The sequence below is a fragment of the Papaver somniferum genome, chromosome 8 (genome assembly GCF_003573695.1).
Source record: "Papaver somniferum cultivar HN1 chromosome 8, ASM357369v1, whole genome shotgun sequence".
Lineage (NCBI taxonomy): Eukaryota > Viridiplantae > Streptophyta > Magnoliopsida > Ranunculales > Papaveraceae > Papaver > Papaver somniferum.
In genome coordinates this window covers 169,533,311-169,555,533 of record NC_039365.1, presented here as the reverse complement: position 1 = coordinate 169,555,533, position 22,223 = coordinate 169,533,311, and the positions used below count along the sequence as shown (strand labels likewise).

The 22,223-nt window shown below is 37.6% G+C and overlaps 3 protein-coding genes across 3 annotated transcripts; 1 reads left to right on the top strand and 2 right to left on the bottom strand.

The window, feature by feature from the left end:
• Positions 1-292: 292 nt before the first annotated feature.
• Positions 293-5,089, bottom strand: LOC113306944 (protein DETOXIFICATION 33-like). Its single transcript, XM_026555867.1, has 8 exons — positions 4,769-5,089; positions 4,141-4,676; positions 1,805-1,891; positions 1,587-1,643; positions 1,186-1,424; positions 897-1,015; positions 699-785; positions 293-614 (listed from the first exon to the last, which is right to left on the bottom strand). The coding sequence occupies exons 1-8, from the start codon at positions 5,024-5,026 to the stop codon at positions 546-548; spliced, it is 1,452 nt and encodes a 483-aa protein (XP_026411652.1). The 5' UTR covers positions 5,027-5,089; the 3' UTR covers positions 293-545.
• A 997-nt stretch (positions 5,090-6,086) lies between these two features.
• On the top strand, positions 6,087-7,136 carry LOC113306435 (F-box/LRR-repeat protein At3g58900-like). Its single transcript, XM_026555373.1, has one exon. It carries the CDS (start codon positions 6,087-6,089, stop codon positions 7,134-7,136), a length of 1,050 nt encoding a protein of 349 aa, XP_026411158.1.
• A 9,583-nt stretch (positions 7,137-16,719) lies between these two features.
• LOC113306433 (protein DETOXIFICATION 33-like) lies at positions 16,720-19,426 on the bottom strand. Its single transcript, XM_026555372.1, has 6 exons — positions 19,407-19,426; positions 19,216-19,302; positions 19,003-19,059; positions 18,589-18,827; positions 18,376-18,494; positions 16,720-16,806 (listed from the first exon to the last, which is right to left on the bottom strand). The coding sequence occupies exons 1-6, from the start codon at positions 19,424-19,426 to the stop codon at positions 16,720-16,722; spliced, it is 609 nt and encodes a 202-aa protein (XP_026411157.1).
• Positions 19,427-22,223: the final 2,797 nt, after the last annotated feature.

Genomic DNA, 22,223 nt, shown 5'->3' with positions numbered 1-22,223 from the left:
ATTTTGATTTTTTAAAACCAATCATAGATTGCCAAGTGTCCTCACCAAAACGCTCGTTTCACAAAACTCAAAAAAGGTTTGTTTCGACCAATAAGAAGCGAGGATTTCCTCACCGTTTAACATGGGAGCTTTATTTGTCTAGGCCTTTAAGTCTTTAGATATTATCTAGTTTTTCTCGATTGTTGTATAAGTGCATCTTGAGAATTATTCTACGAACTCCATACATCCAATATGAAGTCTTAGTGAAGATCATTTTAGTGTCAAAGTGGTGAATAATATCATTAATGTTTGAGTTGATATACATGATTTAAGCTTTGTGTTATTATCATTACAAACCGGTATAGTTTTGGGATTTTCCGCAACTACAAGATCACTTATATTTTAAACCATAGTGGAAGTGGTTTATGAATTCTTAGAAATTAAACCTTGTTATATAACTGTTTTGAACATCGTGAGAGGAAATTTATACATTTCTAAGGAATTGTAAAGGTGATTAAAGCGAAGATTAAAAATAATGAAGAAGCAGAAAGTAGCTCAAAAATGTATTAGTGAGACGACGTGTCTTCCTCATCTGAAACTACAACATCTGAAACTCTCTCCTTTGATAATTCAATCTGCAAAACAGACTCAACGATCGTGAATAATTTCGAGAAAAAACAAAAGAGCGAAAAAGAATCGAACATCATAGCAAGACTCACCTCTTTGTTCCAGTCCGTACGCCAAGACATTATTAAGATAATGATTGTCTGAAGACCAACTCCAATTAATGCGCCACCCCAAAGTCCCTTCGTTCATATAAATAGGCAGGAGTCGCAAGATGATCAGTTTTTCGATGCTTTATAAAAGGCAAAAGAAAAGATAATATCCAGGATGATTTAACAGACTTTAAAGCTTACCTTTAGACCCCAATCTAAAATAAGTCCCATATAGATACTGATGGGGAACCCAATGAGATAGTAAGATGCGATGTTTACAAAGGCCACAGCACCTTGCCAACCAGCCCCAACTGCCATACCTGTTGATTCAGGTACGAGGGAAGAAGAGGGGTTACATGAATTTTTGGATCAAGATTTTTTTGTTTCGCCTACATTAGAAAAACTGGAGCAATGAAGGTGCCTTCATTTCCTTATTCAAAGTTATTAGGTTGTCATCATTCAGTATTGTTTATCCATTAACTATACGAACCTGACAAAATGGGTTGGATGCTGCCAGAGAAGATTGAGATGCATAAAAACACAGCTAACGAACTAACTTCTTTGCTAACCGCCTTGTCACTTGTAAATAATCTCGGAAAGCTGTTTTTTGTGATCAAGATTAGGAGAATAAAAGCAGTCTGAGTGACTAGCGCAATTGAGACAGTAACCCAAACAGAGAACTTTGCAGCTGCTGCATTTCCTGCTCCTAATTCATTCGAGACCCGTACGCTTATCAACAAAAAGTTTGAGATAATTATTAGCATATATACAATTGAGACAATCAAGTTCCGAATCTGAATATTTTTTACAAGCCAAATGATGTGTCTTAAGAAACTCGAACGGGAACAAGATTGGATGTTATATTACTTATTAGTATGAACGAATGTATACCTGACAGCAGCAATAAAACCCAGCGGTATCATAAATATCCATCCTTCAATATTCATACTGTGAACGAGAAATAAAAACCAGCTTCAACAATATTGTCTACCTAAGTAATCACAGGCTCGTCGTCATTGTATTCAGTACAACTATCAAAAACATACAATACATTGACATGACTTCCTAAATTCATCGATTGATTTTGTTTAAGAAGTTAAAGCACGTACCAGATGGAGACAGCACTAATTTTGACTTCAGCATTTTTAAGTAATCCCGCAAGTACAATCAAAACCATTAAATTCCAATACTCCAAGCTGTAAAAATAAAATCTATTAGATTAAAGAAAACATGGTAGCTCGAACAAAAGCTAATGGCTTTGGTTAGGTTTGGCTGGACTACTTGATCAAATTGCCTCAACTAAAGGTAAGAAACAGGCCAAGTCTTTGCCTCTGATTCGGATTTTGCCAAGACTTTATGAGTGCAGCCACTTAGTACAAATCTACTATCAGGTAACCAACAGCCAACAACTACCTAAGTTTTAATCCAATCATACTCCTTATAACCGTCTCTCTAACAGACGACATTTTTTCTAGGTACCTTGCGTAGGATTTATTATCTATTCTATTATATGAAGGGAACTGCCCTTACTGTAGCAAAAATGAAGCTGCAAATTTTTAGGACTGTTTTGCCCCTATATTTACACCACTGAATCGAAAGAGAAAAAATTATTGGAGGGTAAAATGGTAATCATAAATTCTTTAATGATATGAAGTTCCGAACAAAATTAAATTTCGATTTTTTCTTTTCAGATGCATGAAATTTAATCAAATCAAACTAATGAAAGATGAATATAGGTGATACGTATCAATTAGAAGTTCAAAATTCTTGATCAATTTAGAGGACTTGATCAAATTTGATTTGATTACAATAGAACAAACTGAAATTGGCTGTACAGCAGCACAAGCTAAACTTTGACCGATTACAGGAGCACAAATCAATTTGAAGACGATTCTCGGATGTTCCGGCCGATGTTATAGGAGCACAAGCTAAAATGTCAAGTTTTATGTCGTTTGCTTCATCCCGACCTATATATACACTATATATATATATTAACCATCGAATCAGCCATAAAAAGTGGAAAAAGAAGCTTTTCAGATCAGAAGAAATTTTGAACTTAATTAGCCCACTAATATCCTCCGTATGTATGCTTCCATTTTATTTATTTTTGTTAGATGATAGGATAGTCGAGACTAACACTATGTTTGTTTACTCCTGACTCATCTGAGTCGTCTGGATCTGAGTCATCTGGATCTGAGTGAAATCACCTGACTCATCTGGATCTGACTCGATATGTTTGTTTTGAGTCAGATCTGACTCATCTGACTCAAAAAAATGTGAGTCAGTGGTTTAGTCTCGTGAGTCAGGAGTATTTTGTTACATGACTCAAATGAGTCCGAGTCAGGGGTTATGTCTGAGTCATAGGTCGAGTCAGATCTGACTCAAAATGCAAAACAAACGGTCTGACTGCTGACTCGGCCCGAGTCAGAAATTGACCCAGATCCAGACGCCGAGTCAGCTGCAAACAAACAAGATGACGAGGAAGATAGTAAACAGAGGGTTTCAGAAGATTATAAGAGGCATAGCCGCATAGGGTTTACATCCAGCCATAATATATTACGAAAATGCCCCCTTTCAATTAAATATTCCATCACGTGGTGGGAGACAATTGGGTGCGGGTGCCCTTGCATGTATGGACCATGAAGGGGTGTTCACTGTTGAACCGCGACCAATTCTTGATTTAGCTTTCCTGTATACGTGTAGAATTATTGCTAACTATGCGTCAAATGTGCTCATCGCACGCGCATTGCGCGTGCCTAAAGTTCTTGTTTCCAAAAGAAATCAAAGCCTCGTAGCTTTTCTTTCACTTTTTTTCATTTCAGTAATATAAAATCTATTTTCAATCTTTATTTGAAGTAATAAAATAAGAAAAAGAACACAAGAAAGAAGAAGGACTTGATGACTTGACGGACTTGTTGTTGCTGTTGTGTTGTATTATGACCTAAACAAGAAGTTTAATGACAGTTGAGTAAGTCGGATCATTTTGATTCTTGAACTTTAGTTAGATGCCACATTCAACTTCCTTTGAGGTTGAAATTAAGTGTTGCATCGGAAACAATAAACAGTACTGTTTATCTAATCTTAGATCGATGTCTTATGAGTTATAACAATCAAAGGCAGGAGTTATACTTGTAACCCCACTTAAATTGTCATAAACAGAATCTCAACAAGCACATATAAGATGGGATGCATGTCTGGGATTACATTTAATTTGCATTCAATGCACATAAACATTCTCATGTTTCTGAGCATATCTCTGAAACCATGCCGTATAGACTTTAGATGGGATACTAAATAAATATTGTCCTCCGTTCAGTAGACAAGAAACAAATACGGATAACAAGTACGACAAGAGAAGCAAACGAATGGAACAGCTAACATACTGAAGAATGCCAGTAGAACCAATTGATTATAAACTATGGAGAGCAAGAGATTGAATACTAACCAGAGCATGACGGCTGAAGACAAAGACAACCAAAGGAATCCAAGCAAATCAGAAAAAGCCAACCATGAAAACCCACTCCAAGAATCTTTGCAACGTCCCGAGACAATATATACGTACTGAAGAATCACAACCAACACCCATGAAAAGTTTAAAGAAACAGCTGCTCCCGCTAAACCCCATTTCATGATACAAAACCAACTTAATGGTATATGAAATGCTAATACCCCAGATGAAATCCATGCCATTGCCCATACTTTACTTTGAGCTTGTAAAAACTTTTGTATCGGAAAATTCAATGCATACATATACAGTTCTGGTATCATCCATATTGAATATGTACCTGCCAATTTTGCAATATCTCTATGTTGACCTAACAATAATAATAAGGGTGTTGCAAATATAGAGAGTAAGGTTAATGGTATTGCTGTTCCAAGTAAAATCAGCCATGATCTCTGTAAGTATATCCCTAACATCCTCATTTTTCCTGCTCCATACGCTTGTCCACATAATGTTTCCAAGGCACTTCCCATCCCCAACTGCACACAATAAGTAAACCCAAATTACCCAGTTACGGGATAGAGATAGAGAAAATGGGAATTAGATAATATGTGACAGAGAGGAATAGTACCATGATTCCGAAGCCTATACCGGATATGACTAAGGTTTGAATACCAACAGCAGCAAGTTCAAGAGTACCAATATGACCAACCAAAGTTTGAGTAACGGAAGCGAGAGAGTATTGACAGATTGAAATTAAAATGGATGGTCCAGCAATGTGCCATACCATTTTATTTTCTTCCCATAATTTTCTAAAGAACGTTCCCGGAGAATTTTCATCATTGGTTGTTAAGAGAGGAGTTGAGTGGTTTGAATTTATATTATCCATTTCAAATATTTGTCTCCCTAAAAGCCCCGGCCTCAACTTTTCTGATTAACAGAACAGGGCAGAAAAATGAAGGCCTTCAGTTCTTCTCCGCGAGGAAGCCTTCATTTATACTCCAGTTGAGCTGTCTGTCAAGCAGCAATATTTTATTTCTAATGCATGTTTCCAACAGTACGCAGAAATCATAAGCAAACGTGTTATTGCCCAACTTTTTTGTCATTTGACTTCTAGGCAGTGGCAGTGTGGTCTTAGATTAGGTTTTCCTACTGGTGATTTCCTAAAAGTATTTAATAGCTTGATAGTTCTTTTTTTTATTATATATTTTGTATGAAATATCAAAAGAATTTTTTTTTTGATGTTTTAATTTATTTTGTGGAATCAGTAAATCCTTGAAAAGACCTACAGCTGAGATCTTAAAGGTGTTAGGTTAGCACCGGTCATTAAAACCCAGCAAAAGGTTACTTTTGAAGATGTTGATCGTCAGGTTTGTAGTATCTATAAAGTTATTTAAAACAATTTGGAGAAAAGATCCCGAACGACATGTTTCTAAATTTTGGTCGAGTATGTATTTTGTTGGCTATCTTCTGGCACATGGTTCGCTGCTTGATTTTCTTCCTAGTAAATATAGCTGATTGCATGTTGGGGAAAAGTTTGTGGCACTATGGTAACTTTCCATGATGTTGAGTTACAGATTTAAACCTTGGTTATGATTTTAACTACTTGGTAGTTAGTTGTCTCTGTTTTCGTATTAGAGTGCGAAGCACGAACACGAACACGTTGCGGTAAACAAAATCCGTACCCTTGTGTAACTTGGGTGCTGAGGTTTAGCTCGAGTTTTAAGCTAATGGATGACTTATAAATAGTATCCAAAGTTTAATTAATTCGATTTATCATAAATATAACATTCCGTGATAAGCTGTGCCTTCTACAGGTATTTTATTCTCTTCCTCTCTTTAGGGTTTATTAAGAAAGAAAGCAAGCGACAAGACAAATTTAACTTTGTCATTAGGTCAGCAATAATATGAATCCAGGTTCAGAAAACTTATAACACAAGTAACCACCCATGGAAGAAATTAGACAAGACAGAATCAGCAGTTTACCAGATAACCTAATTCATCACATTCTCTCTTTCATTGATACGAAATATGCGGTCCAAACTAGTGTTCTCTCCAAAAGATGGAAAACTACATGGATTTCTCTACCTTATCTCAACTTCACTTGGAGTGGTTTCATTGAAGGCAAAGATAATCTTAATGATTCTTCTAGTAGAAGTGAAGAGTTAATTAGGTTTATAGATTTTGTCTACATGGTATTCATGTTTCGCGATGACTCTGATATACAAACTTTAAAGATTTATCTAGATTGGAATCTTTGGACAACGCCTACATCTGATGAGATCTCAAGAAGTCTTAATAGATGGATTATTGCGGCTGTAAGGCGTCACGTTACAGAACTAAGTATAAATATTGATTATAATCATGAACTGGCATATGAGCTTCCACATCAACTGCTTAATTGTGAATCATTGAGGAAGCTGTCGATCTTTGGTGGTACTGGTACCAAATATGCAAATATAGTTCTGCCAAAATCAATTAGTTTGCCGCAGCTCAAACAATTGTTGCTTGTTGGAGTTTCAATCTCGTTTGCTGAATTAACTCAGAGTCTCCTCAATCGCAGTCCACTTTTCGAATTGCTAATCGTAGTTAATTGTGATTTACAAAGTGATAATCAAGAAATCGACATTGTTGATTGTTTCAGCTATGAGCATTTTGGAGAAGCTCATTTTGGTAGATATTTCTTGTGGCAAAATCATACTGTGGTTAACACTATTAAGGTACCTGCTCCAAATCTCATAGCATTTGACTGCAAAGATTTCTTGACGCAAAATTTTCCTTCAGCAGCTGATGCTCGGTTTAGTATGATGCTCAGAGAAAATAAAAAGGATGAATCTGCAGAAATATATTCAAAGCTGCCTGCCGAGGAAAAGAAAGTGTATGCCAAACGCTTGATAAAATTGCTACAAGCGGTTCCTAACGTGGTACGACTAAGTTTATCATCTGGATTTCTTGAGGTGCGGATGCATGCATCCCTTCTTTGTTTTTCTTTCTTTTAAGGATTCGGTTTCGTATACTTCGACTTGGAATATTTAGCTGAAGAAACATTTATAATTTTTTTATTCTTTCTCCAGGTACTCCCATATGCTCCTGACTTATTGAACTTTGGATTTCTTCAATTCTTTAACCTGCAACATTTAGAGCTGAAAAATTGGCTTACAAAAGGCTGCTTGCATTCGATTGCGTACTTACTCAAGATCTCGCCTAATATAAAGTCTATTTTACTTGCGTCAAAGGAGGTAAGATCTAACTAAACTCTTTGTATTTGATTGGTTAGTTATGCTGTTAGAAACCCACAAACACATTTCAAGTACAACTTCAACGTTGTTCACAAATCCATCAAAAATCATCTCAAGTTTAATTTTAGTTTTCTATCAAGCATCGCCGCAACTTATGTAGTTGTGTGAAAGAACAATAGTCCGGCATCACTAATTTCCGCATAATGAACTTAAAATATAATATCACTACAAAATAGAAGGCCTCTTGGGACGGCCAAAAAGCGTCCCAAAAAACCCTAAAACCGTCCCAAGAAGCATTTGTGACGGTTTTGTGTCCGTCCCCTATTCTACCGTCACTAATACTTTTTTGTCATACTTTCTTTTAGGGACGGCTTAAAAATAGCCTTAAATTAATTATCCCGTGACCTATAGGGACGGTCAGACCATGAACGTCCCAAATAACCATCTCTAGGGACGGTTTTGAAAAAATGGCCGTCCCTAGAAGCCACCTGTTTTGTAGTGTATGGAAGGGCCGCTCCACTCATTGCCAATTGGTTTTGAGTTGGATGCCCACAGACTTTAACATGGTATTAGAGCTAGGCCCGTATGCCGGGTGTAGGCCGAATTAGTGTGCACCCGTGACCGAATGTCACCTGCACATCCATGACCCACACATGCGTAGGTCCACGTGTTAGGCCGAATGACTGGCCTTACACGTGAGGGAGGGTGTGAAAGGACAATAGTCTCACATCACTAGTTTCCGCATAATGGACTTAAAATATAATATGAAATGACCGTTCCACTCATCGCCAGTTGGTTTTGAGTTGGATGCCCGCAGACTTTAACACACACATCTTTAATTAGGAACCCATGAAATGTTCTTTTCGTGTTTTGAATTATTTTATCTTGCTAACTAAGTGATTGTTAAGAATGTAAACTTGATTTTAGTTTAGAAGTGTCTAGAATTATCTAGGCCCAACTAGTCTATTGTATATTAGTCCATAATAATCTAGCCCATCTAGAGACTTCATGGCTATTAGAGCCCAAGTTCTCTAGAATATTCTAGTTAGTTGTAAAGTGAATGAGTCATGAATATTTTAGACCAAACTAGAGTAGTGAGGAGTTGGTTAAGAGCTCCTATAAATAGGGCAATAAACATCATGGGGAAGATGTAATTGAGTGAAAACCAAAATTAGTGGCAAGGTGAGAATTAAAGTGAGTTTATGTAAGAAGTTGTATGTACAACTATAGTTTTGAGAGTGAAATAAAAATTCAGTTTTTTCATTGAGTGTTGTGAGCCCATTTTCAAATCATTCAATACCCATTTAGCCCATTAAATCCAAAATCATTTCCAACAAAGTGGTATCAGAGCCATAAGATTCTAATGGCTAGTGAAATGTTTCCTTTTCACGTCCCTAAACTCACTAAAGATAACTAAGAAAATTGGAGCATCCAAATGAAGGCGTTACTAGGTTCGCAAGATGCTTGGGAGATTGTAGAGAAAGGTTATGTTGAACCGGATGATGAAGCGGCGCTTCCGCAAAATGAAAAAGATGCGCTGCGCATTTCAAGAAATAGAGACAAGAAGGCTCTCTACCTTATCTATCAAGGAATGGATGAGTCGTCATTCGAGAAGATATCAAGAGCCGCTAATGCAAAGAAAGCGTGGGAGATTTTGCAAAATTCATTCAAAGGTGTGGACAAAGTAAAGAAGGTGCGGTTGCAAACTCTAAGAGGTGAGTTCGAATCTCTCTCCATGAAAGAGTCCGAATTAATATCGGATTATTTTTCAAGAGTTTTAGTTGTTGTTAATCAACTAAGAAGAAATGGAGAGGTCATGGGTGATAGTCGTGTGATTGAAAAAATACTACGGTCACTTGTTTCTAAATTCGACTATATTGTCGTTGCAATCGAGGAGTCCAAAGACGTTGAATCCATGACCGTGGATGAGCTCATGGGATCTCTTCAAGCCCATGAAGAAAGAATGAGAAAGAGAAATAAAGAGGGAGCGGTAGAACAAGTTCTACAAGCTAAGCTTACTTTAAAAGACAAAGGAGAGAGATCTAGTAGTAATGATAGAGGAAGAGGACGTGGCTACTACGGCGGAAGAGGAAGAGGCAAGCAAAATAACGATGATCAGAGGGTCCAGAGGTCGAGCTCCACAAGAGGTCGTGGTAGAGGAAATAATTCATGGCGCAACAATAATAGGCCAAGGTATGACAAATCTCAAGTCGAATGCTATAACTGTCATAAGCTTGTTCATTATGCTTCGGACTGTCGATCTTCTTCAAATAATGTCGAGGAGAGAGCAAACTACGCTAGTAAAGAAAATCAAGAAGACCAAACCTTGTTGGTGGCATGCAAAGGAGGTGACTATGATGAAAACTGTACATGGGTGCTTGATACGGGAGCAAGCAACCATATGTGTGGTACGAAGGAGAAATTCGTGGAGCTTGATGAATCAGTTTCCGGCAATGTGACGTTCGGAAATGGAGCGAAAACTCCGGTGAGTGGTCTTGGCAAAATTTTGATTCGATTAAAAAATGGAAGCCATCAATTTATTTCTAATGTTTATTATGTCCCTAACGTAAAAATGAATATATTAAGCTTGGGACAACTCTTAGAAAAGGTTTATAGGATGAACATGGAAAACCTTAGTCTTTTCATAAGAGATAGGAGAGGAAAACTAATTGCCAAAGTGCCAATGACGGGAAATAGGATGTTCTATCTGAACATTCAAAATGACGTCGCGAGATGTCTGACTGCTTGTGTGAAAGACTCATCATGGCTCAGGCATCTTAGATATGGACATCTAAATTTTGGAGGATTAAAGTTACTGTCCAAACAAAATATGGTTAGAGGTTTTCCAAGAATAGACCACCCAGATCAATTGTGCGAAGGATGTTTACTTGGAAAACATTTCAGAAAAAGTTTTCCTAAGGAAACACTGACGAGAGCCACAAAGCCACTGGAGTTAATTCACACAGACGTTTGTGGACCAATAAAGCCAAGCTCGTATGGTGGAAATAACTATTTCCTCATATTTGTCGACGATTTTAGTCGAAAAACATGGGTTTATTTCTTGAAACAAAAATCGGAGGTTTTCTCCAATTTAAAGAAATTTAAATCCCTTGTGGAGAAAGAAAGCGGCTTCGAAATTGTGGCTATGAGATCAGATAGAGGAGGTGAATTTACCTCGAAGGAGTTCGAGTCTTACTGTGAAGACAATGGAATCCGTCGGCCTCTTACGGTTCCATATACACCTCAACAAAATGGAGTTGCCGAAAGGAGAAACAGGACAATTCTCAATATGGCTCGGAGTATGTTGAAGACAAAGAGAGTGCCCAGGGAGTTTTGGGCAGAAGCAATTGACTGTGCGGTTTACCTGATAAACCGATGTCCCACAAAAAGCGTGTGGAACATGACTCCTTTAGAAGCATGGAGAGGAGTGAAACCCGGCGTCTCACATTTACGAGTATTCGGGAGTATCGCATATGCTCATGTGCCGAGTCAGCTAAGAACGAAGTTGGATGACAGGAGCACCAAGTACATATTTATCGGTTATGACCCTCGATCCAAGGGATACAAGTTGTACAATCCAATCAATAGAAAGGTCATCACAAGCAGAGATGTGGAGTTCGATGAAGAAGGCGTCTGGGATTTCGGTGTTCAACAAAAGGATTACAATTTTCTCCCTATCGTAGAAGAAGAAGAACAACAACCACCAGTACCAGAATCTCCATCTAATACACCACCTCCATCTCCTCTAGCGGTGCACCAGAATGATCCATCATCAGCAGATGAAAGCTCAAGCGAGAGGCCCTTACGGACGAGGAGTTTAAAAGATATCTACAGAGACAATATATCTCTCTTTTGTCTCTTTGCAGATAGTGAACCAATAACTTTTGACAAAGCCGTGGAAAGTGAAAAATGGAGAAAGGCGATGAATGAAGAATTTAATGTTATTGAGAAGAATAACACCTGGGAGCTTGTAACACTTCCGAAAGGACAAAGAGAAATTGGAGTAAAATGGGTGTACAAATCCAAGAAAAACGCTAAAGGGGAGGTTGAAAGATACAAGGAAAGATTGGTAGTAAAAGGCTACAAACAAAGAGAGGGCATCGACTATGATAAGGTATTTGCTCTTGTTGCTCGTCTTGAAACTATAAGATTAATTATCTCTCTAGCTGCCCAAAATAGATGGAAAGTCCATGAAATGGACGTCAAGTCAGCCTTTCTAAATGGGAATCTTAAAGAGACGGTATATGTCGAGCAGCCGCCGGGGTACGAAGTAAAGGACAAGAAAATAAAGTCCTGAAGTTGAAAAAGGCTTTATACGACCTAAAACAGGCACCAAGGGCGTGGTACAGCAGAATCGACAAGTATTTCCAAGAAAATAATTTCAGTAAGTGCCTGCATGAATATGCTCTTTATGTGAAGGTGAATGAAAAAGGAGATATGTTGCTTGTCTGCCTGTACGTAGATGATTTGATCTTCACGGGCAATAATCCGACAATGTTCGAGGAGTTCAAGAAAACGATGACGAGAGAATTTGAGATGACGGACATTGGTCGTATGTCATACTATCTCGGGCTTGAAGTAAAACAATAAGAAACTGGAATATTTATATCTCAAGAAGGATATGCAAAGGAAATCCTTAAGAGATTTAAAATGGAGGAGTGTAATCCGCCAATTACTCCTGTGGAATGCAGAATCAAGCTATCAAAGATCGATGAAGGCGAGAAGGTCAATCCGACTCTTTACAAGAGCCTTGTTGGAAGTTTGAGATACTTAACTTGTACAAGGCCAGATATTTTCTAAGGAGTAGGACTGATTAGTCGCTACATGGAAGCACCTACGGTTACCCATATGAAGACTGCCAAGAGAATTCTGCGCTACTTAAAAGGTACGCTTGATTTCGGTTTATTTTACTCGTCATCAGACAAGTACAAACTCGTTGGATATAGTGATAGTGATTGGGCCGGAGACTTAGATGAAAGGAAAAGTACTACTGGTTTTGTATTTTTCCTCGGAGATACGGGATTCACTTGGAGTTCGAAGAAGCAACCGATCGTCACACTTTCCACTTGTGAAGCTGGGTACGTCGCAGCAGCATCGTGTGTTTGTCACGCGATATGGCTAAGGAGTTTAATGAAGGAACTTAAAATGGAGAAGGAAGAACCGACTACAATATTTGTGGACAACAAGTCAGCAATAGCTTTAGCAAAGAATCCAGTGTTCCACGACCGCAACAAGCACATCGACACACGGTACCATTTTATCCGAGAGTGCATATCGGAGAATAAGGTACAACTGAAATATACAAAGTCTCAAGACCAAGTTGCGGACATATTCACAAAACCTCTAAAGCACGAGGTATTCGTCAAATTACGAGAAATTCTTGGAGTTACTTCAAATCAAGTTTAAGGGCGGCTGTTAAGAATGTAAACTTGATTTTAGTTTAGAAGTGTCTAGAATTATCTAGGCCCAACTAGTCTATTGTATATTAGTCCATAATACTCTAGCCCATCTAGAGACTTCATGGCTATTAGAGCCCAAGTTCTCTAGAATATTCTAGTTAGTTGTAAAGTGAATGAGTCATGAATATTCTAGACCAAACTAGAGTAGTGAGGAGTTGGTTAAGAGCTCCTATAAATAGGGCAATAAACATCATGGGGAAGATGTAATTGAGTGAAAACCAAAATTAGTGGCAAGGTGAGAATTAAAGTGAGTTTATGTGAGAAGTTGTATGTACAAATATAGTTTTGAGAGTGAAATAAAAATTCAGTTTTTTCATTGAGTGTTGTGAGCCCATTTTCAAATCATTCAATACCCATTTAGCCCATTAAATCCAAAATCATTTCCAACAGTGATCTGTCGTTGTTTCTGGATATAGTCGAATTTGGAAGGCATTGGAGATGATTGGGAAGCAGGATTGGCATCGTCGTGCATGTTGTCTCACCTCGAGTATGTTGAGATTAAAGAAGTGGAAGGATCTGATAATGAACTCAAATTGCTGAGTTTCTTACTGAAAAATGCCAACGTTTTGAAGAAACTGCATCTGTTTACTCGTTCGACTGTTGGCTTACCTGATAAAGACCGAATTAGGGATACACTGAAAGGACTCCCAACAGATACTTCGCACATGAAAGTTTCGTACTATTTAGATGATGTTCTATTAACCTAAGGAGATGACAGCGCGCGTTTAGAATGTGTAATTTCTAAATTTTTCTGAAATACATACTTGAATGTTTGCTGCGCCTTATCTATGTTTTTACTCGGGCAAGAGATTGACTTGGTATATAGACTGTTAACTTAAGGTGTATGCTCTCCTCAAGCTTTCAGGTTCTAAAATCACTTGCGTCAAAAAGATAACATGAAACTTGTTAATGCTTTGACTCTTTAACATCCGTAGTTGCCTCGGAAATTCGGTGTCAACACTAACTATTGCGTTAAAATTTGGAGCCAACATCTTTGATTGCCAAACTGATAATAAATCTTATCATGCCAGTTTGGTACTTTGCTGTGATGATTTTATCTTATGCGCTCTTGAAACACTTAGGCTTGCGTTCTGGTGGTCTAATAAAGAGGAAGTTGCTGACTAAAGTCTACAACTTAAGTTTTTGCTGGAATCAGCAACCCCATCACTCCATTATTACCAAGCAAAACAACAAACTAAAAGAATAAACTTTAGACAAGTTCTTTTTATATATACTAAACGAGTGCTGATCGATATGGTTAAAAAAAACTCCATCCTCAATAATTATAGGACTCAACACGATGACAAAGCTAGAAGAGACATCAATTAATGCTGAATTGAGAAAATGACCTTGTGAGCTTTTCATCTGCATCAAAGTCATGTTCCTCGTCCGAATCCAACATCACTTTTTTGGTTTAATTGGTTCGCATATAGAATATATACATAGAGGGTTATTTCTGCCATTACGATTCGAAAAGTTATAATGTTATATTTACCCCTCGGCTCGGGGTTATTAGTCCAAAGGTTAAATATATAGAAAAAGTTTCCTCTATAAAGAAATCAAAGGTATATATTTTAATTAAAACTCGTTTTCTTTTTTCTCCGTAAATACGTAAGTGAGAGGAACGCTGTGGCTTCTCCGTCAGCCATCAAAAGTTTCTGGACTTACCCGTCTAAGACTCTAAATCCTCCAGGTACTTTCTCTTCCTCTCTTTAGGGTTATTTTAAGAAAGAAAGCAAGCAACATATGATTGTAAATATTTTGACAAACTTGAACTAGTCATTAAGTAAGCAATAATAAGAACCCATGGAAGAAATAGGACAAGACAGAATCAGCAGTTTACCGGATAACCTAATACATCACATTCTCTCTTTTATTGATATGAAATATGCAGTCCAAACTAGTGTTCTCTCCAAAAGATGGAAAACTACTTGGATTTCTCTACCTTATCTCAACTTCACTTGGAGTGTTTTCATTGAAGGCTGCAAAGATAATAATAATCTTAATGATCGTGTGAGTAGAAGTAAACAGTTAGATAGGTTTGTAGATTTTATCCGCATGGTATTCATGTTACGTGATGACTCTGATATACAAAAGTTGAAGATTTTTCTGGATAGGACTACGCGTACGTCTGATGAGGTCTTGAGAAATCTTAATAGATGGATTGTTGCGGCTGTAGGGCGTAAATGTTAAAAAATTAACGGTAGTTATTGATTATAATCATGATCCGGCATATGAGCTTCCGCATGCTATGCTTAATTGTATAAATCATTGAGGACGTTGTGGTTCTTTGGTGGTAGTGGACGTCCTCGTAATGACAGAATTTCAAATATTGTTTTACCAAAATTAATGGGTTTACCGCAGCTCAAAGAGTTGGTGCTTCTTGGAGTTTCAATCTCCACTGCTGAATTAACTCAAAGGCTCTTCACCAGCTGCCCACTTCTCAATTCGCTACATATATTGTATTGCGACTTACGAAGTGATACTCAGCAAAATTTCATTGCCGATTGTCTCATCCCTGAGCGTTTTGGATATTATGGTAGATATCTCAGGTCGCAAAATCTTACCATGGCTAACACTATTAAGTTATCTGCTCCAAATCTTGTAACCTTTGACTGCAAACTTTTCTTGACGCAAGAGTATTCTCTAGAAAAATTGCCTTCAGTAGTTGATGATCGTTTTAGGATGAAACTGCAGAAACATATTCAAAGCTGCATGCAGAGGAAACAAAATTGTATGGAAAACGTGTGATGAAATTTCTACAAGCTGTTCCTAACGTGAGAAGCTTAACATTATCACCTGGGTTTCTTGAGGTATGGATGTACACCCTTCCTTGGTATTTCTTTCTTAACGAAATTCGGTTTCCGATACTTGGACTTGGAATATTAGATGCAAACTGCAATGTTATCTATGATTTTTTTCTGTTGTTTCTCAAGGTACTGTCAAACGCTGCTGACTTATTAGACTTTCAATTCCTTCAACTGGAACGTTTAAAACTGGATATCTGGCTTACAAGAGGGCTTGCGTTCCATTGCATACTTACTTAAGATATATATCTCCTAATATAAAGTCTATTTTACTGACCTCAAAAGAGGTAAGAACTAACTAAAACCATTGCATTCGATTGATGAACTGTGTCGTTAGAAAAACGAAATAGAACAGCTCAAGTACAACTTCAATATGTTCTGGAAATCCTTCACTAATCATCCCAAATTATTTTAAGTTTACTAGTTTGTATCAAGCATTTCACTTATTTAATTCGGTGTCACAGTTTTAATCTTGTAGTTATACACATCTTTCAGAACCTATGATGTGTTTTCCGTGTTTTTCACTATCCTATATATCTTTTTAGATTAGTGATATATCTTCGTTGTACTGTTTGGATACAGGAGAATTCAGCAGATGTTGGAGATGATTGGGAAGCAGGATTAACATCGCTGCAGACGTTGTCTCACCTTGAGTCTGTTGAGATCAAGAAGTGGAAGGGTGTGATAATGAACTCAAGTTTCTGAGTTTCTTACTGAACTGTTTGAAGAAACTGCATCTGTTTACTCGTTCTACTGTTGGCTCACCTGATAGAGAGAGACAAATGAACCGAATTAGGGATGCACTAACAGCACTTGCAGCAGTTAATTCACACATCAAAGTTTCATACTATTTAAATGATGTTGAATTAGCCTAAGGAGATGTTAGTGCAACTTAATCATCTATAACTTCTGAAATTCCGTAACTTGCTGTCCTTGAGCTTTCTGAAGTACATGTGATATCTCATGCTTGTAGGATACCAAGTCCATAATATGCGATAAAGTTTTTTTTTTATTTATTTATTTTTATCAGAATATGCGATAAATTTAGTTTGACCAGAGTGACGGTACATTGGAAAACTATGTCTTTCCCGAAGACAACACAATTCCGGTAGATTTTGGGGAAAATGGGGAAAATGCCCCAATATCGACCCCGATTTTAGGGATCTGTCCAACGTTAAAAAGAATTGGAAAAATGCCCCACTGTTAGAAATCTGGGTTAAGTCCACATGTGTGACTTCCCACATGCGGAAAAAAGTTGAAAAAATGTTCACTGTTTAACAAAGGTGATGATCATGAAGCCATTGATTGTCCTACACTGTAGAAGCAAAAACTCAACTTGTAATGGAACTCGAAAACAATATCCATTAAAAGTTTTATCTTTTTCCGCACGTGTGGAATTAGCCGAGATTTCTAAGAGTTGAGCATTTTTTAACGTTGGAGCATATCCCTAAAATTACAGTCCATATTGGGTCATTTTTCCTAGATTTTCTCGTGTTTACAATATAAAAAAAAAAGAGGCAATGGTGCAACTGATGTGTTAGCAAAATTGGAATATGTCCCCACCATTTCTATTTTTATTTTCGATTATTAAAGAAATTGCTAGACGTCATGTTGGGATTGTTGTACTCAAAGAGCCATCAGGAGGACACTTTTCTTCTTCGCCTGCTCTTTCATGTTCTCGGGACCCCGCAAACCCCACTTAGCAGAACGGGCAGTGCACCACTATCGAAATATAAACCATGTATCTGGAAGTTGTTCAGCGAATCTTAAAAACTCAACCTTGTTATCAAACACTTTGGAACATCAATGCAAGGAATAAGTTTATGTAGCTCAATGGAATTGTAAAGTTTATTTTCATGAACAATCATCGTGAGGTTCTTTTTTTATTATTATTAGAAAAGAAGGGTATATCTTCTAGCTATAATTAAGAAGCATAAAGTAACTCAAAAATGTTTCAGTGAGATGAGTTGTGTTCCTCATCTGAATCTCCAGGATTTGAAATTCTCTCTTTGGATAATTCAATCTGAAAACAGACTCAACAAACGTGAATATTTCGAGAAAAAAAAAGAGAGAAAAAGAATCGAATTAATGTCATAGCATATTAGAGTATATTACCAACATCAGTACCCGAGGTTACAGTGGAATGGACCGAGGCAACCGTGCAGTCAACAACATGCTACAAAAGAGGATAGTCAGTTTACAGGATCCATTCCACTGTAATCATAAAATATGAATGGTAAATTCGAGGGAAAGTGAACATAAAGATTAGAGTGGTTCGGTCACTTGACCTACGTCCACTATGAAACCCCATATAAGGGTGAATTACAGTGATCATCAAATATATATATATATGAAAACATTATTAAGAGAATGATTAATAATTAACCACGTTAATCACCTCTTTGTCCCAGTCCGTACGCCAAGCCATTATTAAGAGAATGATTGTCTGAAGACCAACTCCAATGACTACGCCACCCCAAAGTCCCTTCATTCGCATACATATATATGAAAACAAATGAGATAACAGTGATAAATCTCAACAAAGACATATTTAAACTTGAGTGAATCTTGCAGCACGTTTCAATTCAAACAAGTTAAAGGCAAGAGTCGCAAGACGACCACATTGGCAATGGAATTTGAGGCGAAACATGTTTTTAAGGACAACAAAAAGATAGTATCCAGGATGAGAATCCTGACTTCTAGATCTTTGCATTAACAAACTTAGAAGCTTACCTCTAGACCCCAATCTAATACGAGTCCCATATATATACCGATGGGAAATCCAGTGAGATAGTAGACTGCGATGTTTATATAGGCCACGACACCTTGCCAACCAACTCCAACAGCCATACCTGTTGGTTCAGGGTACGAGTACAAAAGAGAGGTGACATCAATTTTTGGGTCAAGATTTCTTATGGCACGTTAAAATACTGGAACTATACGAACCTGATAAAATGGGTTGGACGCTGCCAAGGAAGATTGAGATGCATAAAAACACAGCTAGTGCACTAACTTGTTTCATTACAGCCTTGTCATTTGTAAATAATTTCCGGAAGCTGTTTCTTGTTATCAAAATTAGGAGAGCAAAAGCAGTCTGCGTGACTAATGCAATTGAGACTGTAACCCCAACAGAGAATTTTGCAGCTGCTGCATTTCCTGCTCCCAATTCATTCGAGACCCTTACGCTGACATAATACAAATGAGATTAGAGAACAGATAACTCTTAAGTATATCATCTAAAAGTTTGAGATAATTATTAGCATATACAATTGAGACAATCGAATTACAGAAACTGAATAACTTTACAGGCTAAATGTAAGATTGGATGTTTATCTTTTATTAGTATGAACCAATGAATACCTGACGGCAGCAATAAAACCAAGTGGTATCATAAATATCCATCCTTCAATGTTCATACTGTGAACGAGAAAGATAAACCATTCAACAACATTGTCTGCCTAAGAAATCACAGGCTCGTCATTGTAATCAACACAAGTACTAAAAAGATGCAGTACATTGACATTACTTTCTAAATTCTTGGATGACTTTGTTTAAGCAGTTAAAGGTACGTACCAAATGGAGACAGCATCAACTTTGACCTCGGCATTTTTAAGCAATCCCGCAAGTACAATCAAAACCATATAATTCCAGTACTCCAAGCTGTAAAAACTAACGAAAACATGGTAGCTTGAACAAAAGCATGGTAGCTGGTCTTATCAAGGGTCACCCAATCGAACTACCTGTAAACCGTCTGTCTCATATACCTTATTTTTCCAAGTCCCATAATTTTCATGCCGAATTTATCATTCCAATTAAGTCCATTATTCTCCTCTATACTTGCACTTTTGGGAGAGCTAAATAGGACGGTCTATATCGAGAACCATATATAGGTATTTTACGTGTTGTTTAATCTGATTCTCTAATATTATTGTTTAAGATTTTCATTTTCTTATGCGAACTCTAATAATATTATATTGATTCCTCTAATCTTGGCTATTTTCTTCGAGATTTTGTCCTAGTTTTAAAATATTTCCTCTTTTTTTTTTTTTTACTAATTTCAGTAATAAAATAAGAAAAAGAAAACAAACAAGAAGAACAACTCGTTCGAGTAAGGCGATACTTGTTGTTGCTGTCGTGTTGTATGACCTAACCACGTTTGATGACTGTTGGAGAATTCGGATCATTTTGATTCTTGAATATTAGTTAGATGCGACAGTCAACCAACTTTGAGCTAGAAAGTGCGGCAGTGGAAAAAATAAAACACTACCGTCTACTTAGATGTCTTATGAGTTCTAACAATCAGAGCCAGTAGTTGTAAACACTCTGAAATTATCACAAACAAACATAGTAACCGGAAGGTAATCTCACAGCCACGTACAAAATGTAATTGTTGGGGTTCAGAGCCATCTACGTGCTAATCTTGCGGAAACATATTAGCTAATAAGAAATACTTAATCTCTCGGATTGCTCCATGAACCTCACTACGATCTAGGATAAGAAGAAGAGAAAGAAAACCACATAGATGCAAGCCATAAACAAAGAAACAAGAAGTAAAGTACTCACGGATTTAACGTGAATGTGTGTAATATTGTCTACATCCACCAAACGGCTACGACCTCTTTATTCATTATAGAATCACCACTGAGAATTACACAACTGACTGACTAAATCAATCTATCGACTCACCACAGCGTGACCGAACATAAGAACTCTCACAAGCACCATATAATATCCAAAGTAGCATCTTCACCCGTACGAGATAATGTTTACCACATTATCTAACACAACGAGACGATCTTCTCTGCACACCCTGATATAGATTATCATGGACGCCTTTAGCTCAACACCAATAATCTAATCCAGCACCACCAAGATGATCTTCTCCTAAACAAGATGTCTTACCAACATCTCCATACGAATACTCCATAACGACATATTTTCCAACATCGATAAGTATCCCATAAACACCATAATGATGTACTCCTTCCACCATTAAGTCTCTCACATAACCACCTCAATAGGTGGGATGAATCTCTCACATCTCTACGAGATTTATATTGAGGATTGCATGACTAAAACACTTAGCCTAGAGCTCCTTATATAGGAGTCACAAACTTAGTTCCCAAGTCTTGGCCTCCTTGGATTAGGAAGCCGACTCATACTAGGAAACCATGATCAGCTTAGGTATCCCATCTTAATATGGTAATTAACTTAAACTAAGAATTTAACCTAAACTAGGAAACCCAAGTTTCCTTACAATTCACCACCTCGGATCATGCATTCATGCATGAGACGATCAATTGTTATCCCTCCATCTTCTGAACATCGATTGCACCATCACTGGTTGCCTACATATCCTCAATAGGAATCAAACCTAAATGTAATTCACCCAAACTTGTTCCGTAGAACCTCCACCAGAAGAGAGCAAACCAAACTTGAACGTCACCAACTCAGGCTTAAGAATCCAACCTACCGGTGATTGTACAAATCTCCACCACGGTGAAAAATATGAAAATCTCAACAACTATCATCATATGATCACCCGTCATGCAACATCTGGATAAAATACACCTTACTCCTTTATGTTCACAACTCCACATTGATTGACATCATTATAGTGTATTGCATGCCAACTCAATTAGACCATACACGATCGTTGTCCATATGATACCAATCGAACTTAGTTACAGTCATTATGCGCCTTTGAGCCTTCGCTACCTCTTGAAACTTGCTCCACCATGAGCGCAGCTCCATCTCGGCCTGCCTTGCTCCACCTAAGTTAATGTTCCACTATTTTGAGCCACTAACTCCAAGTTGCGCACCACATCCGTTAGGGCTAACATCCATAACTACTCGACAAGCAAATGAAACTACCACAATAGCCTCCATGCGTCTTCCTGAGCATTACCTTAGCAGAACCATAATCTTCATCTTCGTCTCTAAACTCTAGCCGAGTCAATTGCTTATTTAAACAACTGATCACATACTTGCTCCTTTCCACGAGCATGTCCACCAAAGCGGGTTAACGAGATACTTTGTGTTAGTTTGTAATAAACCAGCCTCCATGTTAGTTTCTAAGAAACTAACTATCTTGTATGTACCAAAGCATACTGAGCATGACCCTAACTGCGCACCAAATACAACCAATCCACGGATCATTGTCACTGTGTGCCAATCTCGAGCTCATCTCTATGAATCTTGCTTTACAAGCCTATCTCCGATTGGATCATGATTCTACGACCATATTTTACCAATTGAGTTGTACTCCTTTTAAAGAAGCTCATCATATCTTCAACCATTGCATACATACCAAACACGTGTCCAGCTTCACAGAGACTTCGACAACTGACACACCATCATTTTCTACATCACCTCAGCAACTTCAACGGGCTTTGACAACAATGTCCTTTTACAGGCATAATTGTAAAGATAGTCTTTTATCAATTTCTTAAGAAAGCATGTAGTTTCGACTTCATGACATCCAAACTACAACACAATCGGACTCGAATAGTACTGTGACCATCGTCGAAGAATTTACTGTTACCCTTGTAACAATATATAATGTCACACGTTCTCTCTTG

What these genes read in the sequence shown, in the direction of transcription:
- LOC113306944 (XM_026555867.1), bottom strand. Translation starts at nt 5,026, where the DNA reads ATGGATAATATAAATTCAAACCACTCAACTCCTCTCTTAACAACCAAT. An exon ending in TCTTCAGCCGTCATGCTCTG is followed by an intron (nt 1,892 to 4,140) that starts GTTAGTATTCAA and finishes TTATTTTTACAG; the next exon opens with CTTGGAGTATTGGAATTTAA. An exon ending in ATTAGTGCTGTCTCCATCTG is followed by an intron (nt 1,644 to 1,804) that starts GTACGTGCTTTA and finishes TCTCGTTCACAG; the next exon opens with TATGAATATTGAAGGATGGA.
- LOC113306435 (XM_026555373.1), top strand. Translation starts at nt 6,087, where the DNA reads ATGGAAGAAATTAGACAAGACAGAATCAGCAGTTTACCAGATAACCTA.
- LOC113306433 (XM_026555372.1), bottom strand. Translation starts at nt 19,426, where the DNA reads ATGGGACTTGGAAAAATAAG. An exon ending in GGTTTTATTGCTGCCGTCAG is followed by an intron (nt 18,828 to 19,002) that starts GTATTCATTGGT and finishes GTATTATGTCAG; the next exon opens with CGTAAGGGTCTCGAATGAAT. An exon ending in CGTCCAACCCATTTTATCAG is followed by an intron (nt 18,495 to 18,588) that starts GTTCGTATAGTT and finishes CTGAACCAACAG; the next exon opens with GTATGGCTGTTGGAGTTGGT.